Below are 19,868 nucleotides of genomic sequence, written 5' to 3'. Positions count from 1 at the left end.
TACCTGATAAAAGTCTGAATGGTCAAAAACCAAAAAAAATTCAGTAGTGGCCTAAATATTATTAAGGAACATCTGGTTTTCTAATACAATGAATTATATAATTATAATTATAATAATTAACATTTATTGACTACTAGTGTCATACTGTTCTACATTAACTCATTTAATCCTAACAAAACTCTGAGATCACCACTATTATTCTTTTATAAATGAAGAAACTTAGCTGAAGGTCACACAGCTACTAAGAGGTGAAGCTGGTACTCAAACCAAAGGCCATATTCTTACACACCATCTGTAACAGAAGTTCGATAACTTGTTTTAACTATCTAAATGTCAGCCTCATTACTCTAATTTACATAAAAGCAGATGAGAAAAAAAAAACAGCTCACTGAAATGGCAAATAATCAAAAACTTGTTTGCAGACTGATAACGCATTATGTGTTGAAGAGAAGCTGCATATTCCTCTAGCAATAAACTGCTTCGTCTAATATTATTTTTAGATATTCTTCCTGTAACACTTTATTTTACCATTTTCCTAAGCATTTATACATAATTATGACAAATTTGAAAATCAGAAAAGTAATTATGGTTTTAAAAGTTAATCTACAAGGAAGTAATGATTTCATCTTAAAGCTACCAATTGTTAACCGCACTTACTGAAAAGCAATGAAAATTTCAAACCACCTAAATATGCAACGGTATATTCCTACAATGGGATTCTATGCAGCCATGAAGAAGTCCAAAAGACTGAGACTGAGAGAGATAAACTTGTTCACAACGTATTAGCTGGAAAAACGATCAATACAAAACAAGATGATCACATATCACACAATACATGGGGGGAAAATGAAATGACATGAGAATATAAATAACGTGAGTTTTTTTTCTCCTTTTTCATGTCTTCTAAATTGTAATAAAACACTCATTTTCTAAAGGAAAGACTAGCTTTTAAAAGCTACAAAAACACACCTCGTTAAACTAAGCAAACAACTATTTATTGCATCCAGAGATTTGTTAGGAAAATTATATTCTCTTAGCTCGGGTCTCTTCTCATCCAAAACACTACTAGCAATGTCACAGAAATTTAAAAAGCAATATGAGTGGATCTATTTCCACTTAAAAAACAACACATTCTGCAAAAGTGATAATTCTAGCAATAATACATCATTGCCCTAATAATCCTGTATTACTTTGGGCACTTACAACTGGTTTTCGGCCCATTTTCAAATTCACGTACTGCTCTTGCTCTCCACTTTTAAAATACAATTAAAAACACTTGAACTCAGAACACTTACGTTTCAAGATCTCTTTCCTACTTCTGTACTTTAAAGAAATGAGTATCTTACACAAAAGCAAATACCGAGAGACAACCGCTGAACATGATACACTATTTTCCTGACTCAACAACCATTTCTTTAACAATCTCTTCGCCTTCAAATTTTGTGAAGCCAAGCGCAAATCATGTAAAGTCTACCAGCAATGACAAAAATAGCGTGTCAACTGGGGCAGGGGTAGCAAGAAAATAATAGACCTACACACAAAGTCCACTTTCACTTGCTGTAATTAATCGCAACCATTTCAAAGTCCCCTTCCATCTTCATCTCGAGTATTTTAACAAACTAGCAAGTGCATCAGTTTGAATTCGTTTTAATTGAAACATTTAACTATTAGAACGGCTGATAGATACTACAGGACACTAGGCCCCGAATAATCTTATTAATAGATCCAGACCCCCCAAGCGGTCTGAAGCTCGCAATAATAAAGAGGATTTAAGATTACCCAAGAAACGGCCGTTAGAGACCCTTTCCGGTCAGGGGCACCGGCCGGCAAAATCCGCGGAGGCGGAGAGGGGGAGGGGATACGCGGCGGCGGAGGAGGAGCTGAGGAAGGAACTAGGCCCGTCCCTGGTGGACAACCGGGCCTACGAGTAGCTAAACGGCAGGGGGGACCCAAACAGGGGAGAAGGGTGAGCATCTTAACTCGGTTCTGAAACAAGGAGTCTTGGGTTACCTCGGAAAAGGCGAAGTTCCTCGAGGGAAAAGGAAGGGAGCGGCTGGGGGGGCGGTTGGGGGGGGCCCGGAAAATGGATCCCAGGCCCAGGCGGGGCCCTAGCGGGGCCTGAGCCGACGAACGACTGCGTCTCCGAAGAAAGGTGCCAAAGAAGGCTAGGTGAGGCCCTAACGGTCCGTTGGGGGCAGAAGAATCTGGGAGGCGTTTACCTGGAAAGCTCCTGTTGAATTTCCCGGAATTTACTGACCACGAAAGACCTAAAAATCTGCTCGATGTTGGTCGCCATGGCGTCTGCTCCGTTCTCTCAACTCCTCCTCGCTAGTCCTCCAGGCTCCCAGCATGCCTCGGGAGGAGGCGCGGCGGCCAATTCGGTCTCTTGCCTTCCTGATTGGCTCCAAAGGGAACGCCCGGTCCGGCCCGCTCCAACGAGGGACCAATCAGTGAGCATGGCCCTGCTCTCCTCGGCTGTTTCTGAGCGGCTGGGGTAGAGGTGCTGACGTTTGCACCGCGCACGACTATGTCCGCCATGTTAGTGTCTGACGCAGGCGCCATTACAGGAGCTGTCTCTCGAGGCGACCGTGTCCGCTTAAGTTGTCAGTCCTCAGCAGTGTTTGGGAGCCTTAAGAGGCTTGCTAAGTGCCTGAGATTAAAGGCCAAGAGGAAGAAGAGCAAGAAGGGCAACTCGGTGTTTAACACAGGGCTTTCAGGCGCTCTCAGGTGGCGCCAAGTTCAGTTTCGACAGGGATATGCATCCGGGAGAGAATTTTTCAGCCCCCGCCCCCACTGGGATGAGAGAGGAAGAACTCGCTGTTGCCCTGTGTCTCCCCCAGTGCGTTCTATAACCAGCCTCATTTTTTTTTTAGCAATAGGCCGGATGTGCTAAGCGACCGGCATTCAACGCCTGGTGCATTTTAGTCTCATCAAGAGTCAGGCGTGTCACGAGATTTTTCCGCGGTAGCTGGTCAGCTCTGACTCGTGAGCGGCGCACAATTAGCTAAGAATGGGTTTAGCATTTTGGCGCTCCCCCTCGGCGCTACTGGAAACACTGCGTGGCACCCCGTACCACTGTCACATTATAAACGTGCTAGGGCTTGGGTGTCGGCTGGGGAGCAGTCAGGCCGCGCCCAGGGCGGGAGGGAATCAGACTAGATTCTCGCCGCGGAGACCCAGAGCCGCACGGACCAATGGGGCAGGGAAGCCGTCGTGGGGCGGGGCGGGGCGGTGAGGGGCGGTGCCGCGCTGGTCTCGCGCTGGTCCCGCGCCGGTCCCGCGCCGGTCCCGGTGGGCCGACTTCCGGCGAGCAGGCAAGCGGGAACCAGGTGGTCGCCCGGTGTCGGTGCGTAAACCCCCTCCGCTTTTACACGGAGCGCGCTTAGGGTTTGGTTTGGGGATTTAAGATCGGGAACTGAGTGAAACCATAGAAACTGATTTGTAGAAATTTTCCTGTTGTTTGTACATGCGGTGGGTGGGGGTTGGCCATGTGCTTTTCAGTTGCTGTTGGCTGGTTTGTTTGCTCTTTTACTTTTCCTGTTTTCTAAGATGTCAAGGCCTTTTTGTGTCTTTATACATTTTTAGGACATAACCCTAAATTGGTGTACTTTCTCTTTATGCACCCGTTTTCTCTAGCAGATTACTTGGTTAATTTTATAGTTGGTTTCTACTTTATTCTCCATATTCTCTGATACGGCTTTATTTGCCTGTCTTATTCTGCTTATGTTACCCATTCTGATGAATGAGGCCCAAGGTTAGTGAAGTCCCCCAAGGTCTTCCTGCTAGTATGGGGCAGCGTCTCTACCCAGGCCAGGGCGCTGTGTGAGACTCAGGAGCCCAGGCGTCCTCACCACTGGGTAGTAATGCTATTTTCAGTGATCCACTAGAGTAAACAGAATTTTCCCACACTACTGCTATATTCAAACTAAAGATGTAACATTTGCTCTAGATTTAAAGATCTGTTTATTTCTGGCCGGATGTGATGTAATCCCAGCACTTTGGGAGGCCAAGGTGGGTTGACCATTGGAGGTCAGGAGTTCGAGACCAGCCTGGCCAACGTAGTGAAACCCCGTCGCTACTAAAAATACAAAAATTCGTCTGGCGTGGCGGCGCACGCCCGTAATCCCAGCTACTTGGGAGGCTGTGAGGCAAGAGAATCGCTTGAACCCGGGAGGCGGAGGTTGCAGTGAGCCGAGATCACACCACTGCCCTCCAGCCTGGGCGACAGAGAGAGACTGTCTAAATAAATAAATAAAATAAAAAATCTGTTTATTTCAGATACACATGGCAAGTAAAATGTGTTTTCCCATTACACTAAAGTAGCTTTTCCTTCTGAGACTGTAATTTAACAGGGTTTTTTTTTTTGCTTTCTCAAATTTTTAATGATCATCGTTTCACTTGTTGAGAGAATCTGAAGCAAAATTGCTTCCGTTAGGCTCCACCCTTTCTTACCTGTGTGACCTCCAGCAAGTTATTTACCTATTTGGGCCTCCTTGTCTTATCTGCAAATTGGTGATAGTAATAGTATCTCCCTCATAGGATTCTTTCATGACAAGCATTTTAAATAGTACCCTGCCCAAGGTTAAGTGCTCAAAAAAATGTTAGTTTTGTATATTGTCAGCTTACATTTTTCTTAAAATATGTAATCCCAACATCATCAAAAGAAGTTTTCAATTTTCTTTTCCCTGTTAACAGTTTGCCTTGTGGTAAGTAAATGTAACAAGTTAACATTTACTACTGCTGAGTGCTAGATTGTACTTATTTATAAATGTCATTTCAGTTAGTCTCCTAGGTTACACTGCTGTTGTATCCATCCTTCTAAGTCTCAGGTGCCAGAACTAAAGTGAAATGAGTTGGAATTTGATTTTTGCCTTCTCTACCAATATTCTAGCATATTGCGCTATTTGAATTAGGAGTCAGCAAACTGTGGCCCACATACCATATCCTTCTGCTGCCTGCTTTTGTACAGCTCACCAAATATGAATGAGAAAAAGAACAGGAAATAAATGAGGTTTTTGTGACGTGAAAATTTTATGAAATTCAAATTATAGTATGCGTACATAAAGTTTTTTTGAAAGCGAGTCACGTTTATTTGTTACAAACTTTTGATGGTTTCCTACTACTTAAAGTACTGATAGGCAGCAGTGATCTCTGACCCACTGCCTGTTTATCGGTCAGTTAAGTTTTTCTGGACATTGGCACATTGATTCATTTTTGTATTATCTTTGGTTGTTTTCCTGCTAAGGTGGCCGAGTCGAGTAGTTTTGACAGAACTATGTGGCCCTTTTTGTGTAAAGTTTGCTTACCCCAGTTTTAAGATTTCAAGGTTTAAAAATTGATATTTTATAATACATTTTGAGTCTAAAGATTCATTTCATAACTAAGGCATGATGATTATTAAATCTTTTTGAAGTGAAGCCCAGAGAAGGGAGATTATCACATAAGAAGCTGAGAGTCATCCTTTGACTCCTTAACCTAGCTCTCTAGGCCAGCCTGCCTTCTTTTTGAAATACCTCCCTTACGCTTGTGACCACAGTCATATTTCTCAAATTATGAATCCCAGTTTTTCAAAAATGAATCATGGATGAAAATGTCATTTGTATGAGTACAAATGATTACTTAAATTATATTTACAAATCTGGATTTCTTTTTTTTTTTTTTTTTTTTTTTTTTGTGATGGAGTCTTGCTCTCTTGCCCAGGCTAGAGTGTAGTGGCGTGATCCTGGCTCACTGCGATCTCCTCGTACCAGGTTCAAGCAATTCTCCTGCCTCGGCCTCCTGAGTACCTGGGATTACAGGCACCTGCCACCATGCCGGGCTAATTTTTGTATTTTAGTAGAGATGAGGTTTTGCCATGTTGTCCAAGACTGGTCTCAAACTCCTGACCTCAAGTGATCACCTGCCTCGGCCTCCCAAAGTGCTGGGGGTACAGGCATGAGCCACTGCGCCCGTCCTTGGATTTCTAAAATGTGCATCCTAAGATATAAACTGTGGTTTTCTTTCTGCAGGTTTCATTTTCCTTTGGAATTTCTGCTTTACAAACAGAGCAATGGCAGCCCGAGTACTTATAATTGGCAGTGGAGGAAGGGAACATACACTGGCCTGGAAACTTGCACTGTCTCATCATGTCAAACAAGTGTTGGTTGCCCCAGGAAACGCAGGCACTGCCTGCTCTGAAAAGATTTCAAATACCGGTAATCATGTTTTAAAGTGGGGAGTAATGGTTATTATTTGTTATTAATGGTATGCTGTCAACCATATCTGTGCTTTACGATAATAAAGATAGGCTGGGCACAGTGGCTCATGCCTGTAATCCCAGCACTTTGGGAGGCTAAGATGGGCGGATCATGAGGTCAGGAGATCGAGACCATCCTGGCTAACATGGTGAAACCCCGTCTTTACTAAAAATACAAAAAATTAGCCGGGCGTGGTGGTAGGCGCCCGTAGTCCCAGCTACTTGGGAGGCTGAGGCAGGAGAATGGCGTGAACCCAGGCGGTGGAGCTTGTAGTAAGCTGAGATCATGCCAGTGCACTCCAGCCTGGGCGACAGAGCGAGACTCCGTCTCAAAATAAAATAAAATAAAGATAGATTGCTATTCAGGGTTGAGTGCTTTCCTTGACCTTAAGATTTATTTGGTAATTTGAATGCTTGCCATATGTTATAAACTTAAGGTAACCTATTGTTCAGAATATGGCATTTCCTTATCTTAAACTGTTTTAAACCTGATAAAACACATCCATTGGAAAAGTAGTAAGTGCCTAATACAGATTAAAGGCATTTTGATGTGTATTTTTGTAAATGGAAAGTTTAGTATTGCTATTAAATACAACTTTCAGCCACATGCAGTGGCTCACACTTATAATCCCAGCGCTTTGGGAAGCCAAGGCAGAAGGATCTCTTGAGCCCAGGAGTTTGAGACTAGCCGGGGCAATGTAGTGAGACCCGATCTCTACAAAAAAAAAAATTACAAAAATTAGCCAGGCATGGTGGTGAACATATGTAGTGCCAGCTACTTGGGCAACAGAGTAAGATGAGACCGTGTCTCACAAAACAAAGTTTTTAACAGTTGTTACTCTAATAGATCTCAACCCTTATCTCTCTCTGACTTTTTTTTTTTTTTTTGACAGAGTCTCACTCTGTCACCCATACTGGAGTGCAGTAGCATGATCTCAGCTCACTGCAACCTCTGGCTCCTGAGTTAAAGCGATTCTTCTGCCTCAGCCTCCCGAGTAGCTGGTACTACAGGTGCATGCTGCCACACCCGGCTAATTTTTTGTGTTTTTAGTAGAGACCGGGTTTCACTATGTTGGTCAGGCTGGTCTCGAACTCCTGACCTCAGGTGATCTGCCCACGTCACCCTCCCAAAGTGCTGGGATTACAGGCATGAGCCACCGTGCCCAACCTCCACCCTTATCTCTCAATTGGCAAAAATGAAAAAATGATCAGTTCGTATACTACATTAAGCTTGTCAGTGGCTTCAGAAACTCCTCAGTATTCTAATAATACTTAGAATAAAACTCAAAACTCCTTACCATGCCTTTCAAAGCCCTTTATGCAGTGTGTCTTCTGCCTGCTTTTCCAACCTGATCTTTTATATCCCTTTTTTTCTTTTCACTATACCCTATCCATGCTGTCCTACCAATTTCCCAAGCAGAAGCTTGCTGCTTTGGACTTTATGTTTGTTCCCACCCCTTAACATGACTGTCTCCTCATTATTCAGAGCTCCACTTAAATGTTAGCCTCCTTAATTATATCTCTCCTACAGTTTCTTACTAAAAGCAAGTGTCCATCCCCATTTCATTTGTTTATAATCATCAATGTCTGTGTTTATTTTTACTTCACTATTGTCTGTCTCCTATGTTCTTTTCCCCCACTAGAATATAATCTCTAGTAGAATGTAAGCTCCATGAGGGCAAGGAACTTGTCTGTCTTGTTTTGCATGGTGTGCACAGTGCTTAGTTCCCTATGTGGTACATAATATTTATGGAAAGAAGAACATGGACCCAACAAGCCACAAACTGGGAGAAGATAGTGGCATGTATATAAGACCAAAAAGAATAAGAAAAAGACAAATTAGAAAATACCTCCTTTTCTGGGATCTTAGTTCTAGGGGTGAGGTATTTGTTTATTAGAGAACTGGGACAGTTTATCTGCGATTGAGGTCATACAGGCAAGCCCATCAAAGTCTCTTAAGATCGTCATGAGACTACTACAAGTAGTCTTGTAAGACTACTAAAGAGACCTCTTCGTCCTGTTGCCCTCTGCTATACTGATATAGTTGACCCTGCTCAGCCTAGTTGTGTTCAGAACCACTAACCCAAAGTGCGTGGTACTCCATCTTAATCACATTCAGGCAGATGCTGCAGATTGAGAACCCTACCTTTTCTGGACTTGGACCCTATACAGTAGTCACCAGCCTATCCACAATTTCACTTTCCACAGTTTCAGTTACCCACAGTCAGCTGTAGTCCAAAATATTAAATGGAAAATTTCAGAAATAATTCATAAATTTTACATTGCACACCAGTCTAGCATAGCATGATGAAATTTTGTGCCGTCCAACCTGAGACGTGAATCTTTTTGTCCAGCATATCCATGTTGTTACTAGCCCTGTCGGTTATCAGATTGACTATCATATTATCTCAGTGCATGTGCTCAGGTAACCCTGTTTTACTTAATAATGGCCCCAAAGCTGATGCTGGCATACAGTTATAATTGTTCTATTTTAGTATTAGTGATAGTTAATCTCTGTGCCTAATTTGTAAATTAAACTTTATCATAGATGTTTATGTATAGGAAAAAACATAGTATATATAGGGTTCAGCACTGTGGTTTCAGGCATCTACTAGGGATCTTAGAATGTGTCCTCTAAGGATAAGGAGGGACAACTGTACATCACAAATATGACTTCTTGCACTCTGTACCAATGGCAGAGTGATTGCAGACTTCAGCTGACTTAACGAATGGTGGTCCAGACACAGTGAAGCAGGAGAGCACCTATGGAGCCAAACCATGTTCAGTATGTGGTTGATCCTACCACTAGTTACTTAGAACTCCACAGAAGAAAATTTACCTGACTTGTAGGTTGGAGAAGACAGGTTCCTCTTAAAAGCGTCGTTGAGTTCTTAGCTTAAACAGCTCTGCCCCAAAGAGATCCTTCCTGACCCAACCCAAAATAGCCTCTCAATTCACTTCATATCAAATTTGCTTAATTTGTTCATATTTGCTGTTTTTTTGTTTGTATATTTATTACCCAGCATTCCTACAGCGGATTGTAAACATGTTAAGTATAGGGACCCTGCTTGTGTTGATAAATTTTTTTTTTTTTGAGACAGAGTTTCGCTCTTGTTACCTACCCAGGCTAGAGTGCCTGGGTAGTGGCACGATCTTGGCTCATTGCAACCTCCGCCTCCCTGGTTCAAGCGATTCTCCTGTCTCGGCCTCCTGAGTAGTTGGAATTACAGGCAGATGCCACCACGCCCAGCTACTTTTTGTATTTTTAGTAGAGACGGGGTTTCATCTTATTGTTCAGGCTGGTCTCGAACTCCTGACCTCAGGTGATCCACCCACCTCGGCCTCCCAAAGTGCTGGGATTACAGGCGTGAGCCACTGCTCCCGGCCATGTTGACATCTTAATACCAGTGCTGAGGACAGTACCTAGCACATAGTGGATTTTCAGTACAATTGAATGATTGACATTAAAAGACCAATTTCTGAGTGTATCTTATGGTATGTTTTTTGTTTAATATACGATCAATATTAGTGACGTGAACAATATCATGGAAGTGATACTTTATGGCTCTTTGGGAAGTTTATTGGTGTTTTCATCTGTCTACAATGATAACGGAGAACTGAGCTCTGTTGGTTAGCCTAATGCACTCTTTGAATTTCACACGTTGAAACTGTCATCTCTGCCAATATAAGAAAACAACAGATAACAAGCATACTAAAGTATAGAACTTAGTTTTTAGTGAGACACTTAGTTTACTTAAGTGGAATGTTTTTGTAAATGCAGTGTTTTTTTTTTTTTCTGTTTACAGCCATCTCAATCAGTGACCACACTGCCCTTGCTCAATTCTGCAAAGAGGAGAAAATTGAATTTGTAGTTGTTGGACCAGAAGCACCTCTGGCTGCTGGTAAAGTTTGTTTCTGTTTATTGTTATAGTACATTCAGTGCAAACAGAAGCTTAGGGATCATCTAATCCAATTCATTTTATAGATGAGAATTTGTAATATTATTTTGGAAAAAGAGCTTCCACTCTTGAAATTTATGGAGTCTAAATTTTTTTTCCCAAGCATATGATGAGTTAGAGATCAAATTTGCAGCCATGGAAAACATTTTATATGTCTTCATTCTGCTGTATTCTGGTGTGTGTTTAATAATCCATATATGCAAATATAACAATTTTTGATAGATTTGAATAACATGTTAGTAACATTTTATCTCTATCCAGTAGACAACATGAAAAAGTTAGTTATCCTCTGCCACCAGTCATCTGCCTTGTCTAGATGTAGATATAGTCTGATACTAATTCGTCTTCAGGCTGAAAAGCCCCTGGGGAGACCTTGGTTCACCTAAGGCTACTGTTTTCATCAATAGGGATTGTTGGGAACCTGACGTCTGCAGGAGTGCGATGCTTTGGCCCAACAGCAGAAGCGGCTCAGTTAGAGTCCAGTAAAAGGTTTGCCAAAGAGTTTATGGAGAGACATGGAATCCCAACTGCACAATGGAAGGCTTTCACCAAACCTGAAGAGGCCTGCAGCTTCATTTTGAGGTAGGTAAATGGTTGCCTGTGAAGGACAGTTGTTTGATGGTGATATTTAAATACACAGATCAGTGGCCAGGCGCAGGAGCTCTCCTGTAATCCTAGCACTTTAGGAGGCCAAGGCAGGTGAATCACTTGAGCTCCGGAGGTAGAGACCAGCCTGGGTAACATGGTAAAACCCTGTTTCTACAAAAAATACAAAAAAAAAAGCCAGGCATGATGGTGTGCACCTGTAGTCCCAGCTCCTCTAAAGGCCAAGGTGGGAGGATCACTTGAACCCAGGAGGCGGAGGCTGCACTGAGCCAAGATTGTGCCACTGCACTGCAGCCTGCGTGACACAGTGAGACCCTGTCTCAAAAAAATTAAATAAATATACAGGTCACTTCTGTGTTGAAAATGTAATGCTAGGTCCTTAGGCTGTCACAAGATTGTAGTAAGATAATTAAGGAAAAAACTTTCTCAATAAATAATTATGTGGGTTGTCCTTTTCCAGAACCAAAATAAAACAGGATTCTGTGCATATAGAGTTTATATGATCTTGTGGCCTTGCAGGAAGATGACATTTTTAATAAAATCTGAGTAGTTCCTCAGGGGAAAAATACACTTGGTTCTGCAGTTGTGCACTCTTTTCACAGCCATGTTTTTGATTTTTGGTTCCCTGCCGCCCACCACCACCCCGCAACCTGAGACGGGGCCTCTCTCTGTCACCCTGGCTGGAGTGCAGTGGCATGATCTTGGCTCACAGCAGCCTCTGCCTCCTGGACTCAAGTGATCCTCCCACCTCAGCCTCCCAAGTAGCTGGGACAATAGGCACACACCACCACTCCCAGCTAGTTCTTGTATTTTTTGTAGAGACGGAGTTTTACCATGTTTCCCAGGCTGGTTTCAAACTCTTGAGCTCAAGAGATCTGCCTCTCTCTGCCTCCCAAAGTGCTGGGATTACAGGCATGAGCCATAACACTAGGCTTCACGGTCAGATTGACAAATGCGGTGGCATCTTACAACATAAAGAACATTGATTTTTTTTTTTATCATAAATAATTAGCCAGAGTGAGTAATCATCACTTGGTTATCTGCCACCACTATGGCAATTTTATTTTATTTATTTATTTATTTTTATTTTTATTTTTTTTTTGAGTCTCGCTCTTCCGCCCAGGCTGGACTGCAGTGGCGCTATCTCTGTCTCAGCTCACTGCAAGCTCCGCCTCCCGGGTTCACGCCATTCTCCTGCCTCAGCCTCCCGAGTAGCTGGGACTACAGGTGCCCGCCACCACGCCCGGCTAATTTTTTGTATTTTTAGAAGAGACGGGGTTTCACTGTGTTAGCCAGGATGGTCTCGATCTCCTGACCTCGTGATCCGCCTGCCTCGGCCTCCCAAAGTGCTGGGATTTCAGGCGTGAGCCACCGCGCCTGTCCACTATTGCAATTTTAAATTTCAAAATTAAACATCCTTTGTTCTCTATTATGTGGAAAGCATTGAGCAATTAATGAGTGTTAGTAGGCACATGCATTTGCCCTCTTTTTGTTGACACTTCTGCTTCCTGGTATGTTTTCCTTTCAGTTGTGTCAGTTTCATTTTTTTTTTCATTTATATCCTACAGAGTTTCTTAAACACTGAATATTATTTCCTAGCAGCCAGATGCCTTGAGCAAGTAACAGTTTTGTTACTTACTTTGGGTAAGTCTCCTTCCAGACCCCCAGGCCCACTTGATAATTTCCTATGTGTACTCCCAGAAATGGTCTGTGTATGCTTACTGTTGTTATACAGCTGCATTTTCTACTTGAATGTGAGTACTATTTGCTACTTTGTGTCTTAGAGATTATACCATATCTACTTATTCTTTCAAAGATATTGCCTATGTAATCTCATGATAAATGAAAAAGGCAAAATTATAGGTACTGTATGATTGCAACTACAAAGGAATATGTAGGGGAAAAAATCCTGGTGGGAAGTACATCAAAATGTGTTGGAATGATAAGAAATTTTTTTCTTTCTGCTTTTCAGTCATTGTTATAGCATATTGTTACAAAATCCCACAGCATTTTAAAATCTTGAGTTGTAGTGGTTTATTGAATGTTGAAGATTACTCTGTCTTTACAGTGCAGACTTCCCTGCTTTGGTTGTGAAGGCCAGTGGTCTTGCAGCTGGAAAAGGGGTGATTGTTGCAAAGAGCAAAGAAGAGGCCTGCAAAGCTGTACAAGAGATCATGCAGGTAGGCTGAGTCTTCTGAAAAAATTTATTTTTCTATTCATACTGAATAAATACCCTTTTAAGTTTAAAAAATGTTCCTCACAATAAGGAAAATCTATTTTCAAACATGGGTAAGTTATTTTTTATAATCCCATGTATTATAATCCATCTCTATAAAATAGTTATTATGGATTTACACTGTAAATTAAACCATGATTGTATTATTTTGAAGTAAATTGTAACATCCTTTGTTGTCTGCCACTGAAAGAAAATCCTCAGACTCTAGAACATATAAATGAATTATCACGCCATCCATGAGGACAAAAGTATTTGTCCCACGTGTCCCAGGTCTAAGAGAAGTAAATTAATGAATGAATATGCCTTGTCTTTCGTGATCGATCTTTGTTGTTGTGGGTTTTCTGTCCTTGTAGAAATCTACTTTCACAAGCATGCTTTAGTATAGTTATTACAGCCAAACATGTATAATTATAATCGGAAGTAAGGATTAAGTGGTGATAACGAAAACATCTGTTTTTCCCACACCTTATTTGAAACTGGATCACTAAATCTTCAGGAGAATATTAGAGATGTGTTTATTCCGTCTGTACCAGTGTTAGCTACACTATTGCCACATTAAAAATAGGAAACATTTATATGTTCCCTTTGAGTCTTTCTGAAAGGGAAAGAAAAATTACAGTACTCACTGGTTCGTAATACAAATGCTGGATAATGCTAAAAGTCAACTAAGTATCAAAAACTAACCAAACCTCTTTTTAAAAAAAAAAAAAAAAAAAAATCTTACCATCAGGAGAAAGCCTTTGGGGCAGCTGGAGAAACAATTGTCATTGAAGAACTTCTTGACGGAGAAGAGGTGTCGGTGTGTATATTCATCTTTTTGGCTTTTGTAGTGTATAAGAAGCTGTCATCTGACCTGTGTACCCCAGAAAAGAATTGATATACTCTGGTTGCTTCATCTAAAAACATAAACCCAGCAGTTACAAAGGAATTTGTATACTTTTATTGTTGGGGGTGCAAATGAAAAAATAATTGATCCTCTGTTAGTCATGCCTAGTGTATGAGTGGGGGCACTTGGACTTACATCACACACTATTGAGGTTCTGGATTAATTCAAGCATTCATGCTTTTTCTTTCATATACAGTTTATTGCATAATAAATAAAGTCACCTTAAACCAAGTTTTAATGCCTGGAAGCTTAAAGTGGGGGAAAGGTTGAAATCTTTTACTTTGAAAGTAGCTTGGTTTTTTCTAACTTGCCTCAAAAATTACAAATCCTTCAGAAGTTGAGTACGTTATGATTCTTGATGTATGTAACTTATGTTATTGACGTTTCGGTTCATGTCTCTGCAAAAAAAAAAAAAAAAAAAAACTTTTCCTCAAAGAAGAATTAAGGGACATATAGTTTGCCTCACGAAATTTTTTTTTTTTACTTTTTGACAGTTAACATAAATGGACTATTTTGTTTTCCTTATAGTGTCTGTGTTTCACTGATGGCAAGACTGTGGCCCCCATGCCCCCAGCACAGGACCATAAGCGATTACTGGAGGGAGATGGTGGCCCTAACACAGGGGGAATGGGAGCCTATTGTCCGGCCCCTCAGGTACTTCCCGAAGACTCTGCTGAAGTCTTGTAGTTGGTTTTCTCAGAGAACTCTTAGATGATACTTTCTATTTTGTTTTGTTTTCTGTTTGTTTGTTGCTATGAATTATGTTACTAATCAGCAATTAAATGAAGAGTATCTTTTCTGGTCTCTAAAACTAACTTTTCCTAAAAGCCTTTTTTGAAGAACTAAAATAAGCCAATCTAAAGTATAGTATGGGTTGAATAGATCCTCCTATTCCCTCCTCTCTACACCCAATTTTTAACACATGGGAGCCTGTTGTGGTCTTGGATTCATCTTTGGATATCCGTGGTTCAGCACAAAAGTGTTGTCTATGTGTATCTGTGTGTGTGTGTGATACGAATTGAGAACCAAGTCAGATCAGAATTTCTTGTGTGCGTGTGATATGAATTGAGAACCAAGTCAGATCAGAATTTCTTGTGTGTGTGTGATATGAATTGAGGACCAAGTCAGATCAGAATTTGTTCTGATCTTTCTACTTCATAACAGACAACACGTTTCCAAACAATTTCTGCACAGTTTTTGTTTTTGTTGTTGTTTTTTGAGACGGAGTCTCGCTGTGTCACCAGGCTGGAGTGCGGTGGCGCGATCTTGGCTCACTACACCCTCCACCTCCCGAGTTCAAGCGATTCTCCTGCCTCAGCCTCGCGAGTAGCTGGGACTACAGGCACACGCTACCACGCCAGGCTAATCTTTGTATTTTTAGTAGAGATGGGGTTTCACCATGTTGGCCAGTATGGTCTGGATCTCTTGACCCGTGATCTGCCCGCCTCGGCCTCCCAAAGTGCTGGGATTACAGGCGTGAGCCACCATGCCTGGCCTTCTGCACAGTTTTTTTTAGGAATTTGTGCTGTTGGCATATAAGTAGGTTAGCAATCCAAAAACTCACCTATTCTTTTCTTTGATGATAGTTATAATTGTTTGTGCTAAGGTAGTGCCCCTTTACATATTTTTCTTGCTTAAAAGATTAAAAATAGGCCGGGCACAGTGGCTCATGCCTGTAATCCCAGCACTTTGGGAGGCCGAGGCAGGCGGATCACCTGAGGTCGGGAGTTTGAGACCAGGCTGGCCAACATGGAGAAACCCCATCTCTACTGAAAATACAAAAATTAGCTGGGCGCGGTGGCACATGCCTGTAGTCCCAGCTACTTGGGAGGCTAAGGCAGGAGAATCACTTGAACCCGGGAGGCAGAGGTTGTGGTGAGCCAAGATTGCGCCATTGCACTCCAGCCTGGACAACAAGAGTGAAACTTCACCTCAAAAAAAAAAAAAGATTAAAAATAAACTTCATTTTTTTTAAAGACTTCATAAGTGTAGGCCAGGCACGGTGGTTCACACCTGTAATCCCAACACTTGTATTAAAACTACCATTTGGTAATAGTGTATTCTAAGAACTATATCTGGGTCTAATTTTTACAATTAAATTCATAAACCCAGAATCTTATGTATATAGGCTTATGAAATATGCAGCGTATACTGGTAAAGGTACAAAGAAGCCTTAGGGTAGGAGAGAACTTATTTCTATTACGTTTCAGGAAGTTATTTTTGGCTAGTTCTTTTAAGGGTGTATTTTTTGAAAATCATAAAGCTAAAATACCTACTTGATAGAGTCATTGTGAGGATTGAGAAAGTTTAAATCTTTCATGTTCAAAGTGCTCAGCCTGTTTCAGGTAGTAAAAAAATGAGTTATCCTCATCATCCCCTTCTGTTGTCCCATGTAATACTACTTAGACTTTTTAAGTTACCTGTTACATTTAAGTGTTTCTGCACGTTCTCCAGGTTTCTAATGATCTATTACTAAAAATTAAAGATACTGTTCTTCAGAGGACAGTGGATGGCATGCAGCAAGAGGGTACTCCATATACAGGTAGGCCCAGCCACATTACTATGGAAGCCACCTATAGAGTAACTTTCTACTTTTGATAAAACTTATTTTCCATTCCCCTTTTTTTTACCACTTTTTAATGGACCATTTTTTAAATGTTTATGATTTTTCCAAAATTTTGATTATTAGAAGTTTATGTAGTAGATTTTATATTTGTAATACAGTGTCTTCATTATAGATTTTCTTTCTCTCTTTTTTTTCTTTTTTAATGAAGGTATTCTGTATGCTGGAATAATGCTGACCAAGGATGGCCCAAAAGTTCTAGAGTTTAATTGCCGTTTTGGTGATCCAGAGTGCCAAGTGGGTAAAAATATCAAAGTATTACTTAGTAGAAGATATGTGTTATTTTAATCTTGGAATTTATCAGCCTGGAAGTAATTTCCTTTGAAAAATTCATGCAAGTTCTGCTAGTACCCCAGTGAATAAAATGTTTAAGGAAAACTAAAATTTATCCTACTTGCCATGTGGATTATGTTTTTCCAGGTAATCCTCCCACTTCTTAAAAGTGATCTTTATGAAGTGATTCAGTCCACCTTAGATGGACTGCTCTGCACATCTCTGCCTGTTTGGCTAGAAAACCACACCGCCCTAACTGTTGTCATGGCAAGTAAAGGTTATCCTGGAGACTACACCAAGGGTGTAGAGATAACAGGTGAGTGTCAGGGAGCAAGAGGTTGGAGTACAATGTGACAAGTGCCAGCACCACAGCAGACCTCCCTCTCACACTAAGGCTTGCTCTTGATAAGAGTGTGAAGCCATCAGAAACCTTTCAGAGGGTCTTAACCATGTTGCTTATTGGTTATGTGTGTTCAAATAATCCGCAATTACTGTATTCAGAGAACCGTTGATTTCCCTTCCTGTGCAAGGAAGACATAAGTGGCAGAACCACATCTCCTGAGTGTCACCCAGTGCAGCCTTCCACTTCCACCTGCCTAGAGCCAGGGTAATAATGAGATTCTCTGAGAGTCAGAGGAACATTAGTACAAAGTATATCAATAAGATATATTTTAGAGGTGAGGACTCTGAATTATCACAAATGCATACAGTCTTGTGTGGTTTGACCCCCAGTTTACAGGGTACCCCATAGTCACTTGGATGGCAAAATTCAAACAGTTTCAAAGTTTATCCTTCTCTTTTTTTTCTCTCTCTTTATATAAAGTAGGTGAAACATCTCGTTAAATGATGTTAAATCTAAGTTCCAGTGCCATAAGTCCAAAGGCAGACCTCTGTGACCCCTAGCAGGCTATAGTTTGGCCACTCTCCGTGCTCCAGTAGTGTATTTGCGGGGGGGGGGGGGGTTCCTTTTTTTTTTTTTTTTTTTTTTTTACAATGGACTCTAGCTCTGTCACCCAGGCTGGAGTGCAGTGGTATGATCTCGGCTCACTGTAACCTCCGCCTGTGATCAAGCGATTCTTCTGACTCAGCCTCCCAAGTAACTGGATTACAGGTGTGTGCTACCAGGCCCAGCTAATTTCTGTATTTTTAGTAGAGACAGGGTTTCACCATGTTGGCCCGGCTGGTCTCGAACTCCTGACCTCAAGTGATCCGCCTACCTCGTCCTCCCAAAGTGTTGGGATTACAGGTGTGAGCCACCGTGCCCAGCCTCCAGTAGTGTATTTAATTCAACAACCCCATAAACTGTCTTGCCCAGACACCAAGTCCATTGCCTTATGAATCCCACGCATGGCAGCTAGGCAGGCAGTTAGGAATTGATTCCTTTTGAATATGGACAAAGAAAGAAATGGGCCAGAACCAAGATCCCTTGCATTGGTGAAATTTCCCTAAGATTGAAGTAACAAGTGTGTAATATTTCTGCCAGAGCAATATTGAGTTTTACCAGTACTGGCAGGCAGACTAGCCATTCAAAATCACTAATTGGCTTTGTGTTGTAAAAACACTCAGGGAAGATGTATATTAACAAACTACCAAATAGGACGCTGACAAAAGAAATAGAGATGGAAAAAGAAGACCACCAGGAGATGAAAGAATGGTTTTCTAAAAATTAAGAAGAAGTGTTATCTTTATATAAACTGTCCCCTTTGGTCACTTTAGAATTTAGAATATATAGTCTAATAATGTTTTAAGTATAAAGCTGTATCTGAGAGTTTAAAAATAATTCAAAATACAGTGGAGTGGTAGGAATTTGGGGCTGACCCCAAAACTTAATTTAAGCCAAGTTTGTCTTAAAATCGTACAAGTGTTATAATAGTGAAAAGATTACTTATGTTTTGCATTGTACTGATCATATTGGTTATACTGAAAAGAAAGAAACTTAAGTCTCATAGTCTGGTTAAAAAAAAAATCAAAAAAGAAAAAAAGCAGCTTTAATTGAATAACTGTGATGAAAAGAAGTTCCTTTACAGGCCAGGCACGGTGGCTCACTCCTGTATTCCTAGCAGTTTGGGAGGCCGAGGCAGGCGGATCACTTGAGGTCAGGAGTTCGAGACCAGCCTGGCCAACATGGTGAAACCCCGTCTCTACTAAAAATACAAAAACAATTGGCCAAATGTGGTGGTGCATGCCTATAATCCTAGCTACTCAGGAGGCTGAGGTGGCAGGATGGCTTGAACCGGGAGGTGGAGGTTGCAGTGAGCCGAGGTCGCACAACTGCACACTCCAGCCTGGGTGACAGAGCAAGACCGTCCCAAAAAGAAAAGGAAATTCCCGGCTGGACACAGTGGCTCACGCCTGTAATCCCAGCACTTTGGGAGGCCGAGGCAGGCAGATCACGAGGTCAGGAGATCAAGACCATCCTGGCTAACACGGTGAAACCCTGTCTCTACTAAAAATACAAAAAATTAGCCGGGCGTGGTGGTGGGCACCTGTAGTCCCAGCTACTCAGGAGGCTGAGGCAGGAGAATGGGGTGAACCTGGGAGGCAGAGCTTGCAGTGAGCCAAGATTGCACCACTGCACACCAGCCTGGGTGACAGAGCAAGACTCTGTCTCAAAAAAAAAAAAGAAAGAAAGAAAAGGAAGTTCCCTTACTCTTAAGGAAAAGATTAATGTGATCAGATGCAGGATTTTTGTTTCTTTCCTCATTAAACAATTGCTTTTATAATGAGATTTACGACAACACAAGAATTTAGGTTGTCATCCTAAAATAGCAGACAGTTCTTAGGAGAAAAGTCTATTTACTATTATATTGCATTAAAACCTGTCAGGGCCGGGTGCAGTGGCTCATGCCTATAATCCCAGCATTTTGGGAGGCCAAGGCGGGCAGATCAGGAGGTCAAGAAATTGAAACCATCCTGGCCAACATTTTCAAACCCCGTCTCTATTAAAAATACAAAAACTAGCTGGGCGTGGTGGCGTGTGCCTGTAGTCCCAGCTGCTCATGAGGCTGAGGCAGGAGAATTGCTTGAACCCAGGAGGCAGAGGTTGCAGT

At 41.6% G+C, this 19,868-nt stretch overlaps 2 protein-coding genes across 8 annotated transcripts in view; one reads left to right on the top strand and one right to left on the bottom strand.

Annotated features, from left to right (window-relative positions):
• Positions 1–2,490, bottom strand: part of SON (SON DNA and RNA binding protein) — a 33,916-nt gene extending 31,426 nt beyond the window's left edge. For all 5 annotated transcript variants that reach the window (XM_054542777.2, XM_054542776.2, XM_063720817.1 and 2 more), the window contains exon 1: positions 2,220–2,490. In XM_054542777.2, coding sequence (XP_054398752.2) covers positions 2,220–2,296 — 77 coding nt within the window. In that variant the 5' untranslated portion in view covers positions 2,297–2,490. The remainder of the gene's footprint in view (positions 1–2,219) is intronic.
• The window catches only part of GART (phosphoribosylglycinamide formyltransferase, phosphoribosylglycinamide synthetase, phosphoribosylaminoimidazole synthetase), a 37,817-nt gene continuing 19,808 nt past the window's right edge, over positions 1,860–19,868 (top strand). Inside the window, exons 1-10 of one of the 3 annotated variants that reach the window (XM_024239467.3) lie at positions 1,860–1,966; positions 6,009–6,194; positions 10,042–10,137; positions 10,602–10,776; positions 12,869–12,980; positions 13,767–13,835; positions 14,451–14,576; positions 16,377–16,464; positions 16,697–16,782; positions 16,966–17,134. In XM_024239467.3, coding sequence (XP_024095235.2) covers positions 6,050–6,194; positions 10,042–10,137; positions 10,602–10,776; positions 12,869–12,980; positions 13,767–13,835; positions 14,451–14,576; positions 16,377–16,464; positions 16,697–16,782; positions 16,966–17,134 — 1,066 coding nt within the window. In that variant the 5' untranslated portion in view covers positions 1,860–1,966; positions 6,009–6,049. Of the gene's footprint in view, positions 1,967–2,710; positions 2,728–3,093; positions 3,347–6,008; positions 6,195–10,041; positions 10,138–10,601; positions 10,777–12,868; positions 12,981–13,766; positions 13,836–14,450; positions 14,577–16,376; positions 16,465–16,696; positions 16,783–16,965; positions 17,135–19,868 lie in introns of those variants that run through there. The other 2 variants (XM_054542780.2, XM_024239466.3) reach the window with 2 other exon arrangements.

This window comes from Pongo abelii, chromosome 22 (genome assembly GCF_028885655.2).
Source record: "Pongo abelii isolate AG06213 chromosome 22, NHGRI_mPonAbe1-v2.0_pri, whole genome shotgun sequence".
In the NCBI taxonomy this organism is placed as follows: domain Eukaryota; kingdom Metazoa; phylum Chordata; class Mammalia; order Primates; family Hominidae; genus Pongo; species Pongo abelii.
This window is presented reverse-complemented; position numbering and strand designations above follow the sequence as displayed.